Consider the following 17252-nt stretch of genomic DNA (forward strand, 5'->3'; position numbering starts at 1 on the left):
TGTTGGTGTCAGTCGGAGCCGGAGCTAGGACAAAGGCAACGAGTGGTACATATACAATATCTTATTTGACTGATTATCTCCGTATGTAAAGTTCCCACTATAGTGCCAAGATTGCAACAGCCATTGCTACTGTAGTATAGAACAGACCTGGCATTTGACTGCTCATCCTCGTCGCAACACCCAATTGCGCCCAAGTCTTGCACTCCCCATCCCTATCCCCATTTAGAATAGCAAAACTTTTAATTGGGTAGTTAACCTCCTGACATTCTCCGCCCTTTTCCGTCTGACAGTCAACCTCATACCAAGGGTACTCGTGATTATCAATACCCTTCACTTCAGTCTCACAGTTCAGATGTGGATAGACCCAAAGCACCCACGATGACTTCTCTCCAGCTTCGCCCCCGGGTAGTTCATAGCGAATCTGGGTGTAATTCGCACTGGAGTCAAAGTCGTTTTGCTGCAGATGAAAGCTGATGTTGGAGTTGGGATGTTCCCATGGCTCGAGGGCGTCTTGATAGCCTGAGATGATTTTGTTGCCGGGGGAGAATGTGTCGGTGAGGTTGAAGCAGATGAGCTCGGTAGGAATTTCGCGGGTTGTGAGGATGGGTGCTTTTGTGTCGCTGGATTCGCAATCTTGGTCGGACGTGAAGAAGCTGACTGTCACGTTTCCAGGGCTTCATCATACGTTAGCCGACGACATTTTTTCTCGGGCAATCAGATCTGTACATACCCACCTATACTCTGCGCTGAGACAAAAGAGAACAGAGTCGTGATGATCGGTAGTTGTAGAAGCATATTGTGTAGTAATCTAGACATTATCTTGGTGGTCGTGGGTAGAGAAGCGGGTTGTGTCAGTAAAAGAAATGTGGTCAACCTCACGGCCTGCGATATTTTATGGATGTGCATTACCAGTCTACCAAGTTTCTCCTCATACGTCATAATCTGCAATGACAAGGTATAGCCAACACGACATACTATTTGGCACGGCTTGAACTGACTGACCTGATGCGCCAAGGTTAAGCTTAGACTTAGAGCCAACGGGATCGGCATCACGGATACAACATCAGCCCCATATCCAGCAGACGATCGACAAGAACATCCCGGGCATGGAAACATAATTGGCCAACTCACAAGTGGAGACGTATCATGCGGTAGGAGGATAAATCGCGGACACGGAGACTTTAATGGGTATCCGAAGCTGAATAGCTTGACAAGAATCAGGCAAGAAACATCGCAGAACAGTAGATACTGACGACGATAATAAAGTTGTTAATCATATATGGTCGGATTGTCCACTGCGGCATAGAGACTACAGTAAAGAAATACAATTGTGATATGACAATAGTCTGCTATGGCTGCTACGGCATATACGCAACCCATGTCTTGTTTCCTCACATTATAATTTCTGCCTGATTCCTTACGATGCTATCACACTGATTAGTCCTTCATCGATAACAGGGCAATTCCTAAAGATCCCTACCGTGACATGCAACCTTGAGTGACATATGGCTAATTGCCTTGCACTGACCCTTGCACACTCCCAAATAATTATCGTTCTCCGCCTGCTCTCTAAGATAACACGCCTTCTTGCACTCGGCCGCTTGCAAAGCCGGTTAGCTCAACACTATACCTTTCGCCAGTATTATAGTTGCTTACCACTGTTGTACGTTTTGAGATGCTCAGCATGTCCACCGTCTTCGCAGTCTGGAACATCATTTTGTCGGGGATTGAGTGGCGGCGCTGCAAGAACAGCCATGATGTTGAAGGTAATGATAGTAATTGAAAGTTTCATGTTGTTAGATTACTTGAATCGTGGGGATTTAGTTTGGGATTGATTGCTGCTGACGATATTCTAATCAACATTTACGAAAGCTCTATTTATGCTTGAGAGTCTTGTAAGAGTACTGATCTTGATAAACACGACGCCATCATAAGAGATGTTTATACGTCATTGATGTTGGTCGCTATCAAAGTCGTGTTTTCCACTTGATCAATCCTTACAATCCATACTCTCTCATGTTATGACATGACATGATGGGTCCGTTCTGTCCGAACCGCTGTGGATCTCTTCGGAGCAGGGAGTTGTCTCCAGCTTATTGTTGGTCTGCAGAGATCGGCATATTGAGGTTTCATTCACTTGCATGGCCCCCAAGCGTCAACCAACAAATATGTCCCAGCCAATAACGAAGGGGCTGCTACGACTACCAAGACTTCATCAACCAACAAAATTGTCTAATACTCAGAGGAAACATTCACTCGTTTGTTTTTATGCAAACATCATGAGGAAAGGGCAAGGTACAAATTCCTTCAAATGCAACCCAGAGCCAACCATTCTGGAGATGACGACGCAGATACCTGTTTTTGATGTTGTTTTATGGATCGTGTCAGCCTTACATGGACTCCAAAAGTAGTGCACGTTTGTTATGATATTGCGGGAAACTTATTAAATAACACTGTTCAATGGTAACCTGACGCCTGGCTTATACCTATCGGGTATTACAGAGTTTATGTTCCAAGATCAAGCGTGACAGTACCTTCATTTTTCGTTTCCTTGATAATCAAGCCTAATAACACCATGAATATCTACCCCATAGTACATCAGTTGTCATGCATATGTGTTTATCTTGTGGAGAAGAAACAAACAGGGGAACACGCGAGCCCCAGCCTGTGGAGCATGACACTGTTCGGACATTTCCTAATAAATAACCTACATGGTAGGATCACAAAACACGTTCGACCAACAGCATATTGGGTATCCATTTCCATCATGTATCACTCAGGAAGATGCCAAGAACCATCGCATCGAGATCACTCTGTTTCAAGTGTCATTTGAAAACAAGTAATGACAACAGACATGCCCCTTGGCTTTCGTAAGATTGCAGAACGAATGATGAAGTTACCCGCCATGACTCGGGTAATTATTTCAACGTGAGGCTGATTTATGGTATCCAATGCAGATGATCTTTTGCCGTGTCTGTCTTTCTATTAGCGATCACGATGATGCCCCGTAGGTGCTTACCGAAGTTGTAATAATAGTAAGACATGGGTGAGAGGGAAAGTCTATATCTAGGAACCTCTGCCGCGAAAGCAAGTCACGAACTCACAACAGCCAAACATCATTCTTACCATCACTACTTATCTTTTCTTAATTGCCACCACACCAAACGACTCGAATCTTCAAAATGGTTGACGTTATCGGCCTTGTGAGCGGTGTTCTGACCATTGTCAGCTTTATCCAATCTCAAATCCCGGACAAACCAAAAGAAGGTGCTGCGGTGAGAATCAAGGCTGGCAGCGGCGGAACCGATGATGAAGGATCTGTGAGCAACATACCCCCACCCAGATAATCAACTGGCTACTAACGATAACACTCTAGGGTGGTGAAGTCTCAGCTGCCTACGCCTGGAACTTTGACAACAACTACCTCGGTAGAGGCGATGGCGGCTCCATGGAACAAGGAGGCGTAGTCGACACTGTCATCGATTCATTTTCAGGTGGTGCTCGAGCCGAGTATATCGGAATTTCAGTCGCTCGTGACGCAGTCTGTGTTGCCTGGATCAGCGTCAAGCAGTTTGACCAGACTACTGGTGGTGCTTGGACTGGTGATATCGGGTATGAGTGCGGCCAGGCTTGGTATGCTAACAAAGAGATGGCGGGGTATATCGATGATGATGAAACAGAGGCGTACATCCCCAGGTGCACTTGGCTTGATGCAGCGCTCAAAGAAGATACAGAGAGTGCCTCTTTGAAGTTTGATACCACTGCCTACGGCAAGAAGGTCAAGGATACTGTCGACAACAAGGATGCCTGCAAATACACTTTGTGGGGTGAAGATGATGCCCCTATCTCTGGTACGTCAATGATTGATCTCAAGACTGAAACACATTCTCAATCCTTGCAGGCACCCCAGGAAAGCGCGCAAACCGCCCTCGCCGTCCTTGGATGGAAGACAAACTTGTGGTCTCAAACTTGACACAGCACAAGGCAGAGGATCTTTGTTCTTCTGAAACATCCTGGGGTCCAGACTTTATCGGCACTGACGGACAATTCTGCGACATGGGAACTAAGAAGTTGACGCCTCTTTGCTTGACCAGAGACGTTGATGGGTGTATTATTGTGGATGGTGATAAGAAGACCCTCAGCAAGCGATCACGAGTTGCGAAGCGCGAGGCTCATATTACTCACAAGTCTTACAAGGCCATTGACCATTGGGAGTCAAGCAAGTGATTGATCAGGCTCAGTATAAGTGTTTTGGGGTTTGCTTCAGCTTGGGAGATATGGACAGAGAGGTGTAAATCATTAAGTTGATATAGCGAAATAGTTTAAATACAACCCTGGTATGATTCGTTCTATGATATGTGATATTTGGGTGGTTTAGACTTGACTCCCTGTTCGTCCACCTTATGCTTTAACTTCACCATTATACAATGCTCTCATCTCTGTCTTGATATTAGAAGATTTGGCTATCAGCTTCTTAAGCAACGAATGTGAAGAGCAGCGTATGCCACTTAAACAAAACTTCTTTACCTACTTAATCTTATACCCTAAAACGTAGAAAGCCAACTTCTCCCACTGACTGGCCCTGTCATGCTAGCGTGATCGTATCATCCATAGCTCTCTCCAATGTCCCAGTACCAATTTTCGGATCATCGTAGGACTTGCTCTTCCACCAAAGAACACCCATGCCTAGTCTACGGAATTCCTTCTCCTTGCCAGCCAGTATGAGAACATAACATTCTTCGTGCGCAGCCACATCAAGCACCAAAAGACACATTATTTCTACCATTTTAACGTCATCAGTAAGTGGCGTATCCAAAAATGCTTCACCAAGAACGTCGATGCTGTTTGGCTCTGCAATGATGTAATGGCGAGACTCTTGAGTAACAGAACGGTTGCCGAGTGTTGCACGAAGAATCCTGCCCTTGACTGTTAAGCTAATGCTCGAAGGTAGACTTGTGTTAACCTTGATCAGTTTAATCATCGACGTTGCAGTGCTGCCGTATTCCATCCCTTTAATAGGACCTTTCACTGAAAGCCAAGACCAGGATGGAACGTCTTGGTCATCGCGAATAACGCCCTTCGTGGTAGCTTCCCATAACAATCCAACTGCTAGATCCTCTTGCCATAGACCAGCCAAGTAGGTATACGCGGTTTGCTTTTTGAACATTTCGACTAGACCAGCAATAGCATTCGATTTATCAGTCTGGTACGTCAAATCGCGTTTTGAGTAGTTGATGATTACATGGTACCAATGTCTCAAATAGTTCCTTCCATCCCCGCCTGGTCCTTTGTGCACCAAGGCAGGCCATTGCGGAAGTCCGTTATCGATGTATCTGGGACCGTCGATAAGACCGTCTTCGGTGGCGTAACGACTGGGGCATTTCCAAAGCCACTGCTCTTTGCCGAAACATATGAGTCGCGATGGAAGAACAGCTTCTTGCAGAGTCCATCCTCTAGTGTTGAGAGGCTCGGAGGATTTATCGATGGAGAGATGAGTCTCAAATCTAATGCTCGTGACCTCTCCATGTATGTCAACTGTCTCTGCACCTTGGAATGGCCAGTGAAGTCCTTCGTCAGGTGACGACGATGAAGTAGCTGCGATGGTAAGATGGGCGTTTGAGTAAACAGAACCCATCATAGCAGACTCAGTCTGCCAATCTTCACGCGAGTCTTGAATGATGCAGAGTGAATCGATCCAGATATATCGGATGCCGAGATATAGCGTGGTAAGGATGGCTTCTCGATGGACAAGTGGCAGGGAGAAAAAGTCGATTCCTTCTTTGTGTGCCTTCATTGTCTCGTGAGTAGTCCTGAAGTGTAACTTGGTATCTCTGCCCCAGCAATAGCTCAGTGCATTATACGGACCAGTTTCGTCCTTGTTCGTCTCTCGCAATTTTATGATGATGTCGTTTCCATCTTCAGGGAGATCTTTACTACCTGTCAAGTCGAGTACTCGAGTGGGGAGGGGCGCATTTCGGGTCGATGGTAGCGATTTTTTGCAGATTTCATGATCGTCGCACTCACTCATCCAGGTCTTGATCAATTCTTGCCGTTTATGAGGATTCACTCTACTTTCATGCTTGGCCCAAAAGCGCCTTGAAGCGAGATCTCCTGTCATAGGTCAGATGCTATCTTCCGTGTCTATTAAGTATCTTACCGAGGCGCGACGGTGTCGAGATTGTCAACGGTAAACCACAGTTCATATATAGATCTCTGTTGCCAACCCAGCCAACTGCCCGAGTGAACTTTTTATTCTTGGTCAACACGACAGTCACAGGACAAGCAGTGCTGTTCTCGTTGACCAAATCCGGGTCATTGGCCCGAAACCGGGCGACAAGAGTAGGGGATCCCTTTGTGATGCTGATTTCAAGCCATTTGCAAGTTGAGCAAGTCTCACCCGAGTTGACGAGACTAATAACATTCGGCTGATGCTGTAGAAGAGAGGGAGCATCGGGGTATAGGAGAAGTTGGCAATATTTGCAGATCCCTTCCGATGTCGGAGAGGTAAATCCCCAGCCTTCTGGTGAAGCGGGATCTACTTTTTCGGGCTCGGGCCGCATGTCCTGGATGTCACTCCCTCGAAGGCCGAACGTAAGAGCCTCTTCTACGGGCTTTGTGCTGTAGACCAACATGAAGTTAGACTCGCGTGGAGGTAGTTCTGAAGTCATGATCGCTTGCGTAGAGTTGGATTCTTGTTTTGCAGTTGCCAGGAAACAGCTTGGTTATGAGATGTGCGATTTGATGCGTCTTATGTGTTCATTTTTTATGTAAAATATAGCCAAGCAGGCAGAAGCCCTCAGCTTACTTGTCTACTTGTCCACTGCTTGAGCGAGGATATAAGCACTAGTGATGTTATGAAACAAGATTATACATACATGCACGTGATACTTTATGTTTTGGTAGGGTCTGAGAAATGAATAGGCGGGCCACAACGCAGAAGGCGCTGTGAGCCACCCTGAATACATTACTAAGCGGTCGGTGGCTTTCGCCCGCTACAGGCCTTTGTGAGCTTATCACGTGATGTATGTGATTCAACTTACAACCTGCCTAGCTACGCAACATGACCTCGCACAACATAAAGATTTTGTATATACGATTACTTTACGTTTAGGCCAGGTCAGATGACCGCTTCATGTAACAGATCATGTGATTCAATTCATTCGACCTAGCTGTGTAACCTTTATCCTACATAAGAACGCACCAATCTTCTTCAGATAATCTACCTTTAACAGATTATATGCATAACCCGCGAAATCAGCCTAAGCCATAGCCCAGTTATCTTACCAGCAGATCCATTTAGAACTTACGCTTATTAACCTTACCGGCCTACTATAATAGGTCATTAAACCAATCCTTATATAATAGATCTTTTCTAATTAGTATAAAGAACTCTTTCTATTTTTTTATTAGCTGACTACAGCTTAATATAACCTCTAGCCTCTTTAGGGCTTCCTTTTTAGCTTTTAATTAGCTAGTATAATTATTACTAATTTCTCTAATTAATAAGATTAAGGTATAACTAAAGATAGCTACCTTAATATACTAATTATTACTTAATTAGTTAGTTTAGTCTATAATAGCCCTTATTAAAATATAAATAATATAATTATTAGCTAGAAAGGTAGGTCTAAAGAAAGATAGAAGAGATAACTTATAGAGGTAAGCTTAGTGATAGCTATATAGGCCTCTTCTCTTAATTAGTATAATATTTAATTTAGCTAAAATAGGGTTAGCAATAGGGGTTAAGGTCTAGGCGAGATAACTAATAAGTAGAGAGTTAGATTTAGCTAGTAATTTCTTAGGTTATATTAAAAGGAGAAAAAGTAGGTTAAAGAGCAGTGCTTTTCTATTATATAGGAATAAGGTTACGTTTATGCCCTACTTTCTATAACTCTTAATATAGGGCACTAAAGGTATATTTTGCTTGAAAGTGTACCAACCACTCAATAAAGATTTTGTATTATGCGAGATTAAGGAAGGAGAAAAAGTGGGTTGAAAAGCAGGTATTGCCTTTCTATTATGCGGGAATAAGGTTGCGCTTATGCCCTACTTTCTATAACTCTTGATGCAGGGCGCCGAAGGCATATTTTGCTTGAACGTGTACTAACCACTTAATGCCGTATCATCTATGACACTTGATACAGGGTAACCTCTTTTTATTTTTATTTTTATTTTTCAAACGTTATACGAACCACCAAGTACATGCACGTGAGAAATAGACAGGGGTGAATAAAAGTGTCAAAACTCTAAGGATTTCCCTAACATGTCAGAAAGATGAGTCGCTACAAACTGCCGAATAAGTAGCTAACGCAAATACAGTACAAAAAGAGCAAACAAGCCAGGCGAATCGCGAACATGTCTAGCGTGACTGTGGGACGGATATCAGACGAATCATACCACCACCAGTGATCTAGTGGAACCTTGCGCCTAGTCGTGCCCAAGTACTTGATTGCGCAAACCACTTTTGAAGCATGCTTTACAGCTCCAGCGCCCGTCCATTCAGTGTACTTGTTCCGGTCTACCCATGTGGAACACGGCTGATCCAGGGGAAACTTTCCATGCCATTCCGTCTTCCATCCCATGGCCTCAGCTTCCTTCTCGATATCGATAGTTTCATACTCTCTAATAGCGCGATACTTGAGACGGCATGGTAACGTCTTCTTAGCCGCCGGCTGCTTCCTTTCGAGGTTCATGATGAATCGTATTGCTGCTTTCAGCGTGGTATGAATGCTACAGCAAGGACCCATAATATCGGAATAGGTTTCTCTGTCGTGGAATTCGTTGTGGCATTCTGTGCAGACAAGATAAACGGGGATATCGCCCACATCACCAGCTCTGAAAGGTCCTTCCTTGAAGCCCTGGGTGTGTTGCATAACAATAAAGAAAGACCGGAAGGTAGGTTGCACGACATAAACATCTTTGAATGTGGCGATTATATCTTCCTCGGTTTCAAATGTGCCGTTTTGTGTGTCCAAATGGCGTTTCTTCAAATAGTCAACTGATTCAGATGGCATATCTCTCAACATTCCATCGGTCAAATCGTGACATAGACCTTTGTGGAATTTGTTGATCTCCTCGAGGCTAGGTTTCTGGGCATCTTTCTTCCACCGAAGCAAGGTAGTCCTGGCAATATAGCGTTCGAAATCGATATCGGATTTGTAGGGTTCGAACCATTGTCGGTACATCCAGATGTCCAGAAACTTCAAGATCCCGTCGCAGTAACAGTTAGCCTCCCGGTTCGGATCCAGGATATACAGCATGACGGACTTGTTGTAGCAAGGAATCATGTCGAATAGCTTGTCTCTATGTGACATGTCTTTCTTGAGAACAAAGTTGTAATTTCCGCCGTTGATGGTAAAGGACTTTGCATCGCACCATGCTGAGAGAGCGGCTTTATACCGGTGGTATTCCTCTTTGCGTCCACGGATCTGATGGAGTATATCGTCTTTATCGGCAAATGGGACGTATGTAGAATTGCGATAGACGCGATGTAATAGATCTCGTCCATCGTGTCGAGGCGACGTGATGGATCGATAATAATGAGACATTTCGTTTACTTGTGGGGTTATTTTCGGGATATGAAAGATGAATGAAGAGAGTGGAACGAAACCAGAGGGCAGAGTCTTCTTAAATAGCTTTTCGCTGATTAGCTTTCGTTTAAAGTTAGAGATAAGAAAGGTATTAACTCTAGATTTCACAGTGACTGAAGTATAAATTGAACCTAGTGACAGCGATGCACGATGGGATAGTGACGTAGCCAAGCTTGACGAATGCGAACAACGTGGCATTCGACATTGGAACGATCTTCAAACCAGATACAGGGGTCAGGGGTACGGTCAAGACTACTGCAAACCTTTAGGGCATAACGAACGGTAAATTACCTAAGAATATGGCCTAAACAGTTGATTGACTTTATGTTTTAGACTACACTTCAAGGAGCCAATCTCTCCGGCCCAGACCACACTGGGCTATCCGACCACACATTGCCTGTCTTAGACGGCAAGTAAGGCAGACAAGGGTTTGATCCATTTCTCGTCGTATGGACCCGATGGACCACGACCACCGTCGGCTGTTCTACGATACCCCCGAAATCCCCGCGTCAATTGCTAGACCTCGGACCTACTCGCAATCCTGCCTATGAGAATCACATGACTCTGGACGGGCAGGCATTGGTCTGTGCCAGAAACGATATCCAAGGCGGCGATAGAGTTCCCTTCGCCAGCCTGCTCACCAGAGTCATGTGCGACAATGTCGGCCGAGAACGTTTGAGCAATCTTAAGTCGGCTGTCTGAGATTATGATATCAATAAAGAATCATGAAATTCCATGTCGAGCGCATTTGCCAGCCTTTTTTCTCTAGAATAGTATGTAAGGGGTACAACAAAATACAATAGACTCAGGCTGTCCAGTCTCTCCTTCCTTAGTTTTAAATTAAATTCATCTTCACGACATAGTTAAGTACTACTCCGTCCATTCAATTGTAGATTTCTTCTTCAAATCCCATCGTTTCCATCTGCGAGTTGTCCGTCTGTTTTAGCCACCAATTCCAAGTCGTTCACCAATCTCGACACCATCAAAGCCTACTTGTCCACCGCCCAGTTACTAGCAAAGATGAGTGATAGCGATGCACCCACCGATTTAGACAAGACACTACTTAAACAATGCGAACAACGGGGGAGACGATTATGGAATGACCTAGAGTCCAGAGGCCACACTGGGCTGCCCGACCAGAATTTGCCCGTCTTAGACGGCAAGTATAATATTGAAACAGAGCATGGCTTGGAACCCTTGGACGATATCGATGCGCAGCTACTCCACGATACTCCGAAGTTCGCTTCTGAGAGTTAGATATTTTCAGAAGTCTATTCGGAACCACCAAGCAGCAATGCTGCTTACGAAAACCACTTTCAGCTGGACGGAAGAGCCATAGTTTGCGCAAGGAACTATGCACAAGAAGACCTCAATGGCAACGCGAGAGTCCATTTCGATGGACTTCTTGCCAAAGTGATGAGCGACACAATCGGCCAACAAAAGCTGAGGAATTTGGAGTTCGTGGTTCGAGATGTTGTGGTGAACAAGGAATCTGGAAACGCGATGTCCAATGCGTTTGCCGATCCTGAGCGGGGTCCGTTCGTGGATGTGTTCCCATACGACTCGGACATGGACTTAAATCCCATTTTTCTATCACTACTTGGATGCCCAAATGTAAAGGGCATTGCAAGAATGCTGACGAACTATTCTAATTTATTTGGCAACAAGACTATCGAAAAGATTCGCACCACAGACCGCCATGGCAACAAATCACCAACAATTATCATATTTCTTACCCAACGACGTTAGAAAGGTTTAGTGGTCTTTAGTGTAGGTATTATGAATAAGTGTCCGGGGAGTATAGTCTAAATATCATAAGGTGGCTTGTCTATTTTACCTCGTCTAGGTATTGTGAGAGACTAAAGGGATAAAGGATTGAAAGATAAAAGATTTGCTTCTGCATGCCTCAGCAGTGTAAGTGTGGTTGGGTCAGCACTTGGACCAGATCTCAAACAGTGACGCATCTTTCATCTTGCTTTCACTCGTCGCAGAGCATTCATGACACGAAAGGGCACCTAATGTTCTAGCAACGACTTGTTTATTTATAACTAACTTTCCATGGTCCAACAACTATGCATCAGATTACTGTCAGCTATCTGAGCTTTTGAAGCCGATTGGTGCCACTGTGAGATCGTTGTCCCTTCCCGTCCAGTCGAGAAGAGTAGGCTGTAGGTATGTGTTAGTTATGGTACATTTTTAATGAGCCATAAGTTTCTTACGAGTGAGCCTGGTTTATTCTAGCACTTGTTGTACTTGTAGGTGAAGCACTGAGTGCTGGTACCGGCAGGAACGCATGTGTAGACAGTGCAGTAGCCGCCAACACAGCTTTGGCTACCAGGGCAACTGGCGCGAGTATCGAGGTCTTGTGCGGCGTCAGAGATAGGAAGAGGAGCGGGAGCAGCAATTGCAACGCTGAAAAGGGCAGTGATCAAGATGGCAGTCTTCATGATGACAATTGTTCTTGGGAAGTGGTGGGAAATTCTTGTAGTAGATTGTTTGCGTTGTGGAGTGATGGAGAACTACTCAACTGTGAGGAGTCAAAGATAGTATTTATACTTCAAAGCGTCTATCATATCAGGCCTTTTCACACTAGGTCTCTGTGTTGATGATCCTTCCATTACGGAAGTGAGATAATTTGAGCCGAGCGGCTGCTTGAAGTTACGCTTCCTTGAGGAAGAAGGATCATGCTTATTCGAGGCGCAATATTGTTGAGGCTGAATCAATGCAGACTGCACAGCAGTAGAGAGTCTCGATATGATGTCTTACAGAGTCATGACATAGAAGGATTTGGAACTATCCTGAAATGGCCCAATGCAGTCGATTTGCGGGCCGAAGTGCCGATCCAGACTGATTGTGCTGTCAATACTTATTACGCCTTACCTTATGTGAAACGTTGTATAAGCTGTCAATTCACGCATTACCTATTTGGGTCAGAATCCTACGGAAGATAGATTTCTCTATAAGAGGAAGGAGCGTGATAATCCCCGACGCTTGTTAGTTAGTATCGCAATCCTTCAAAGCAGCTATCGGAGATTGTAGTCCAAGTCTTAAAAGATTGACGAGCATCTGATAGAACGCAAGTACGATAAGACAGTAAAAGACTCAAGACTTGTTATTTACGGACTGAGGGGTAAGTGGGTGAACTTGAAGAAGCTAATTGAATTGTCTAAGCGGACTATCATGGCGCAGGTACTGGTATTGGCTGTTAGCTATGAGCTTCTGTGAGGTTGTTCAGCGATAGAATCGAGGCCCTTCTCAATTTTCCTCTAGCCTCAACGCCACGAGTCTAATGTAAGAATATTGAATCCAGTTCAGAAGAAACAAGATAATGCTATGCTGTTTTGCAATAGTGTCTTGAATTTCCCCACTTCATGTTTAGTTCTCCCAATCGGAAGAACTCCTCTGTCACTTATTCTACCATCACTAACCTCCATAAGGGTAGGTGGTCTGGGTGGTATTAATATTGGGAAAGGTGCATGTCAAATGTTTTAACTATATGGCTGGGCACAGAGTAGCTGAGAGTTCGTCAAATTTAGCGCATCCGTGGACCATTTCAGAGATGCTATTGGCGAAAACCTTCATATGAAGTACTCTAGCTAGCTAAAAAGTTGTTTTCATAAATAAACCTCTATATAGTGGCGCTTAAAAGGAACTACTGAGCAATAGACCGGTGGCTGCTTGAACACGACAACACCAAAGACAGATTAAGACACAGGAAACAGCTGATAGTTAGGTCAGACCATAAGCTACGATGTTCTGGACTCTACGTAGTGCCTTGGTAGTGTTCTTGAACCAAAGACGTAGCTGAGCATAGGAGGTTTAGTTGAACAATGTCTCAAACGCAGAAAATATTGGAGTGACTTGATTTCGTGTATAAAGAGGACATCTCCCATCATGTTAGCTGTCAAGAAGCCTTTGAATACGCATTACTACCTACCATTGCGGATTACAACGCAAATCATAGTTATATCTTTCATCACCGAATCACCACAATGTCTGTTGATCATCTTGACAAGGTTGAATCTGCTCAGCAGGCCCTACTGAAGAAAATGCACAGTGGCAAAGTGGGAGCCCAATTTGTCCAAGAGGTCAAGGAGTCGCTCCTCTTTCAGTACAACTCGAATGAGCTCCTGCTTACAACTCCAACGGCCATTACGCTGATGGGTGCTTGCCACGTTGCGGCGGCGTCACCCGAAGCTGCTGCTATCAATCTGGGTGATTCTGTTCCAACTGGAGGATTCAAATATTTACGGTTCGTTTACCCTCATCAGACTCCAGATATCCTGCCGGCACCGATCTAAACATCTTTAGTGTTGCCGGAAACCCCACCCTCAAGGCCTGTTTGGTCTATGTTGCCAACGAGGGCGACAGGGCGTTTCGCATTACGGGAAGCAATATGTCGGGTATGACTCAAACATCTTCTGAGATCGTTGACATTGTCTCTCGCACTGTCAGAGCCATTCAAGATCTTCCAAAGACAGAACGCGTAGTGAATAATGAGCTTAGGAAGCTACGAAGGATGTCTGATAATTGTGGCCAGTACGCCGAAGAAACCGAGAAGGCCTTTGATTCCTGGTTTCTCTCTGTTTTGGAATTCCACCAGGCTACTATTAAGAAGCAGAGTGGCTCCACGACTGACTCGCATGACAATGCGACGGCCAGGTTGCAGGCTGAGATTGAGGCAAGCTACGCAAACAAGGATGGCAGCATGCTCAACAAGGCTTCTGAAGCGATGAAGGAGGCGTTTTCCAAGCAGGAGAGGGCATTCAAGGCCGCAAACGAAGGTGTCCCGCCCGGTAGGTTGACTAATCATCCCCCATTATTATGATACACAAGGCTAATGAAATGATTTTGCAGGTTGGGAGCCCTGTGGTTTGGCAGCTTTGTCCGCCATCATCTCGGCAGGACCCGCGCTCAATGCCCAGGCACTACCAGCCATGATCAATGCCGCGAATTCCATGTCCGCTGCCCAAGGTCTTTCAACCCTTCGGTTCGATGATGCAATTCCTCAAACTGACCCTGCATACCTGGCTGCCTCTCTTCTTAAACCCTTCATGACTATGCTCTTGGCCTACCTTACTTCTGGGGAGGGCAACACCCCCGACTGGTCAAAGCTCAACGACCAGGGCCTTACTTGGCTCCTCAAAAACCTTCAGGTGCAACGGGAGTCTGCGAAGCTAGGTACCAGTGCACCCAGTATGGAACTTAATGCTGCCTTTGAAGCTACTGTTGCCATCGTGGGGGAGATGAAGAAGGCGGTGGCCGATGAACAGAAGCTTAGTTCGGCCAAGACAGATCAAGCTTCTACTAAGAAGTGGCAAGATGCCATTACCCAGGCGAAGCTGACTGTCACCAAACTGGATGCTACAGCAAAGTCATTCCCTGGTTCCTCATCCAACGCACCCAAGATGAAGAACATCTCTGTGGAGAGGAGGGACAACAGTGCAGTCGCTGGCGCCGTGAGCACTGCTACTGAGAAGTTTATTCTCAATCAAAGGGCCCTTAAGACCACCCAGGCCAATTACACGAAGACTGCCGAAGCTGCAGCGCATGTTCAGCAGAGGTTGGGTGGCATCCAGACTAAACTCAAAGGCATTCAGATTTCTGGCGCACCCCTCGAGCGCGTCCAGGAGATCTTGGTTGACAGCATCGCCATTCTGGTCGAGCTCAAGATCCAGATCAGCAAGATCACCGCCTTCTTCAAAGCTCTTTCTACTTTCATCCACGTCATCGCCGAGACGAAGATTGACAGTGACTTTACTCGTTCTGCAAGTGGTTTGCTGCCACCCAGTGATCTCAACAGTGAAACCATCTATGTCTCAGTCTTGCAGTTCAAGGCGTATTTCGATCTTCTGCAGATGACATGCCAGATGTATACCACCGTTCAAGTCCAATACGTCTTCCCCGGCTTTGATCTTCTCATGGAACTGAGCCACATGGCCAGGGTTCCTGAAGAGGGAGGTCCCAAGCGCGAGCAGGTCAACCATTTCGCAGATTCTGCGCACAAGGCTATAAATGAGCTTATTGTCCGGGTAAGTCCATGTCTATTTTGATGCAGAAGAGTTTCTCCCATGATCAATAGTACTGACATTCAATTCTTCTCATAATAGAAGCAGCAGGAAATCTCGGAGGGGCTTCGGGACCGCATAGAAGCGGTTGCGGAGCAGACAGACATGTTGCCCAGGATTGGCGTTCCCATGCCTGCGGCTAGCACTGTCCAAGCCATAAATACAGGTGCTGATGTAGTCCAGGATGCAGTTAAAAATAACCTGACAGCGGGTATACGTGTTTAGCGTGACTAAGCAACTCACCTTTGAGCAGAGGATCCAGGATGATGCATGGTTCATGGGCAAGACAAGCACGGTTACCGTCCTAAGCATTGACTCGCTATGGAAATGGGATTTGGAAACGCAATTAAAGAGGAATTAGACTAGATAACCTAATATAATAGTCTAAATTTCATTAGTCCATTTCCTAATTTTAGATAAGATAGTCTGAGGAGGGAACTGCCAATCGTACTCGGTTCACTACAAGCTCAAACATGCGAATTCGAACTACCAGCGTTTCCAAAGCTTGAAAATCTGGTTGGGGCCACTGTGATGCTTGTAGGTCAAGATCGGTGAACCAGGTCCTTTGCCTCCCTCAAGATCCAAGACACATTCAGGATATTTGACACTCCAAATTCTATATCATTTGTTAGATGAAGAATGATATAACTGCAGACTCGGCGTAAACTTACGATATGGTCGTGTCGTTGGTCAAGTTCCGAATATCTCCACCTCGAATAACCCACTGGGCATTCTCATCAGACCAGGATGGATTGCCTGTGGTGACTCGTTGTCCATGCCCTTATCATCTGTTAGTAACTTTTTCCACGTTTCACGGCTTATGCACATGTACATACCATTGGCAACTAGCCACTGCTGATTTGCTTCACTCTTGATAAAGAGATTTTCGTTATACGGTGACATGTACACGGACCAAATTTGGTTCTTGTTGGTTTCGTGGTAATACTGGCCACTGAGAGGTGGATATTATCAGCTGGGAACACAAGGAAGAATGGGGTTACACTAACTATGAGATTACAGGCCCGGTGCCACCAGCGAGATCAATCATTGCGCCTGTTTGCTCGATCCGGAAGTTGAAGGCAGCGACAAACTTGGGCTTGGGAGGTTGTGGAGGATTGTCAGACATTTTCTGTAACTGTGAATAATGCTTCTTAGATATTGAATTTGGATAAGATTTATTCGTCTACTCGCTATCAACAGTCTGCGCATGGGCTATATAAGTCGGTATAGTGCGGGGTGTTTCTTCAACACCAAAGACAGAAAACCCATGCTCTGGATTAGTGGCGCTACTGCAGAACCCTTGTCCGGCTGCGCACTAGACTAAGACTATCGAATTGCCAGGGTGGTTCAAACTATTCAACACACACCCTACCCTACTGCAAAATGAAAACAGTTCCAAAAGAGTCGCCCGCATTCACATGAGCTATGGCATGATCCATCAGCCGGACACAGGAAGCAATCGAGCGATGTAATCCCTCTATGGAAATGTACTACTTGACTCCATGAGGTGAAGTGCCAGTTCGTGTCTAGCGATGATAACAAATGTAGACTTGGAATGTAGAAGCACCAGTTGATGAGCGGACTTTCGGGCCAG

At 45.4% G+C, this 17252-nt stretch overlaps 7 protein-coding genes across 7 annotated transcripts, besides 3 other annotated features; 2 read left to right on the top strand and 5 right to left on the bottom strand.

Annotated features, from left to right (window-relative positions):
- Positions 1–97: 97 nt before the first annotated feature.
- On the bottom strand, positions 98–795 carry FPSE_12203 (uncharacterized protein; the record flags this gene model as incomplete). Its single annotated transcript, XM_009265320.1, has 2 exons — positions 98–674; positions 731–795. The coding sequence occupies 2 exons, from the start codon at positions 793–795 to the stop codon at positions 98–100; spliced, it is 642 nt and encodes a 213-aa protein (XP_009263595.1).
- A 2387-nt stretch (positions 796–3182) lies between these two features.
- On the top strand, positions 3183–4227 carry FPSE_12202 (uncharacterized protein; the record flags this gene model as incomplete). Its single annotated transcript, XM_009265319.1, has 3 exons — positions 3183–3320; positions 3377–3851; positions 3902–4227. 3 exons carry the CDS (start codon positions 3183–3185, stop codon positions 4225–4227), a joined length of 939 nt encoding a protein of 312 aa, XP_009263594.1.
- A 358-nt stretch (positions 4228–4585) lies between these two features.
- Positions 4586–6668, bottom strand: FPSE_12201 (uncharacterized protein; the record flags this gene model as incomplete). The annotated part of the gene is made up of 2 exons (XM_009265318.1): positions 4586–6111; positions 6158–6668. The coding sequence occupies 2 exons, from the start codon at positions 6666–6668 to the stop codon at positions 4586–4588; spliced, it is 2037 nt and encodes a 678-aa protein (XP_009263593.1).
- Positions 5040–5079: a repeat region.
- A 915-nt stretch (positions 6669–7583) lies between the features above and the next one.
- Positions 7584–7612: a repeat region.
- A 541-nt stretch (positions 7613–8153) lies between these two features.
- Positions 8154–8176: a microsatellite.
- A 106-nt stretch (positions 8177–8282) lies between these two features.
- Positions 8283–9548, bottom strand: FPSE_12200 (uncharacterized protein; the record flags this gene model as incomplete). The annotated part of the gene is made up of 1 exon (XM_009265317.1): positions 8283–9548. One exon carries the CDS (start codon positions 9546–9548, stop codon positions 8283–8285), a length of 1266 nt encoding a protein of 421 aa, XP_009263592.1.
- Positions 9549–11827: 2279 nt separating this feature from the next.
- Positions 11828–12037, bottom strand: FPSE_12199 (uncharacterized protein; the record flags this gene model as incomplete). Its single annotated transcript, XM_009265316.1, has 1 exon — positions 11828–12037. The coding sequence occupies one exon, from the start codon at positions 12035–12037 to the stop codon at positions 11828–11830; it is 210 nt and encodes a 69-aa protein (XP_009263591.1).
- A 1545-nt stretch (positions 12038–13582) lies between these two features.
- On the top strand, positions 13583–16019 carry FPSE_12198 (uncharacterized protein; the record flags this gene model as incomplete). Its single annotated transcript, XM_009265315.1, has 4 exons — positions 13583–13842; positions 13902–14386; positions 14448–15622; positions 15867–16019. The coding sequence occupies 4 exons, from the start codon at positions 13583–13585 to the stop codon at positions 16017–16019; spliced, it is 2073 nt and encodes a 690-aa protein (XP_009263590.1).
- Positions 16020–16144: 125 nt separating this feature from the next.
- FPSE_12197 (uncharacterized protein) lies at positions 16145–16784 on the bottom strand (the record flags this gene model as incomplete). The annotated part of the gene is made up of 4 exons (XM_009265314.1): positions 16145–16274; positions 16330–16438; positions 16495–16610; positions 16666–16784. 4 exons carry the CDS (start codon positions 16782–16784, stop codon positions 16145–16147), a joined length of 474 nt encoding a protein of 157 aa, XP_009263589.1.
- Positions 16785–17252: the final 468 nt, after the last annotated feature.

The sequence above is a fragment of the Fusarium pseudograminearum genome, chromosome 1 (assembly GCF_000303195.2).
Source record: "Fusarium pseudograminearum CS3096 chromosome 1, whole genome shotgun sequence".
Lineage (NCBI taxonomy): Eukaryota > Fungi > Ascomycota > Sordariomycetes > Hypocreales > Nectriaceae > Fusarium > Fusarium pseudograminearum.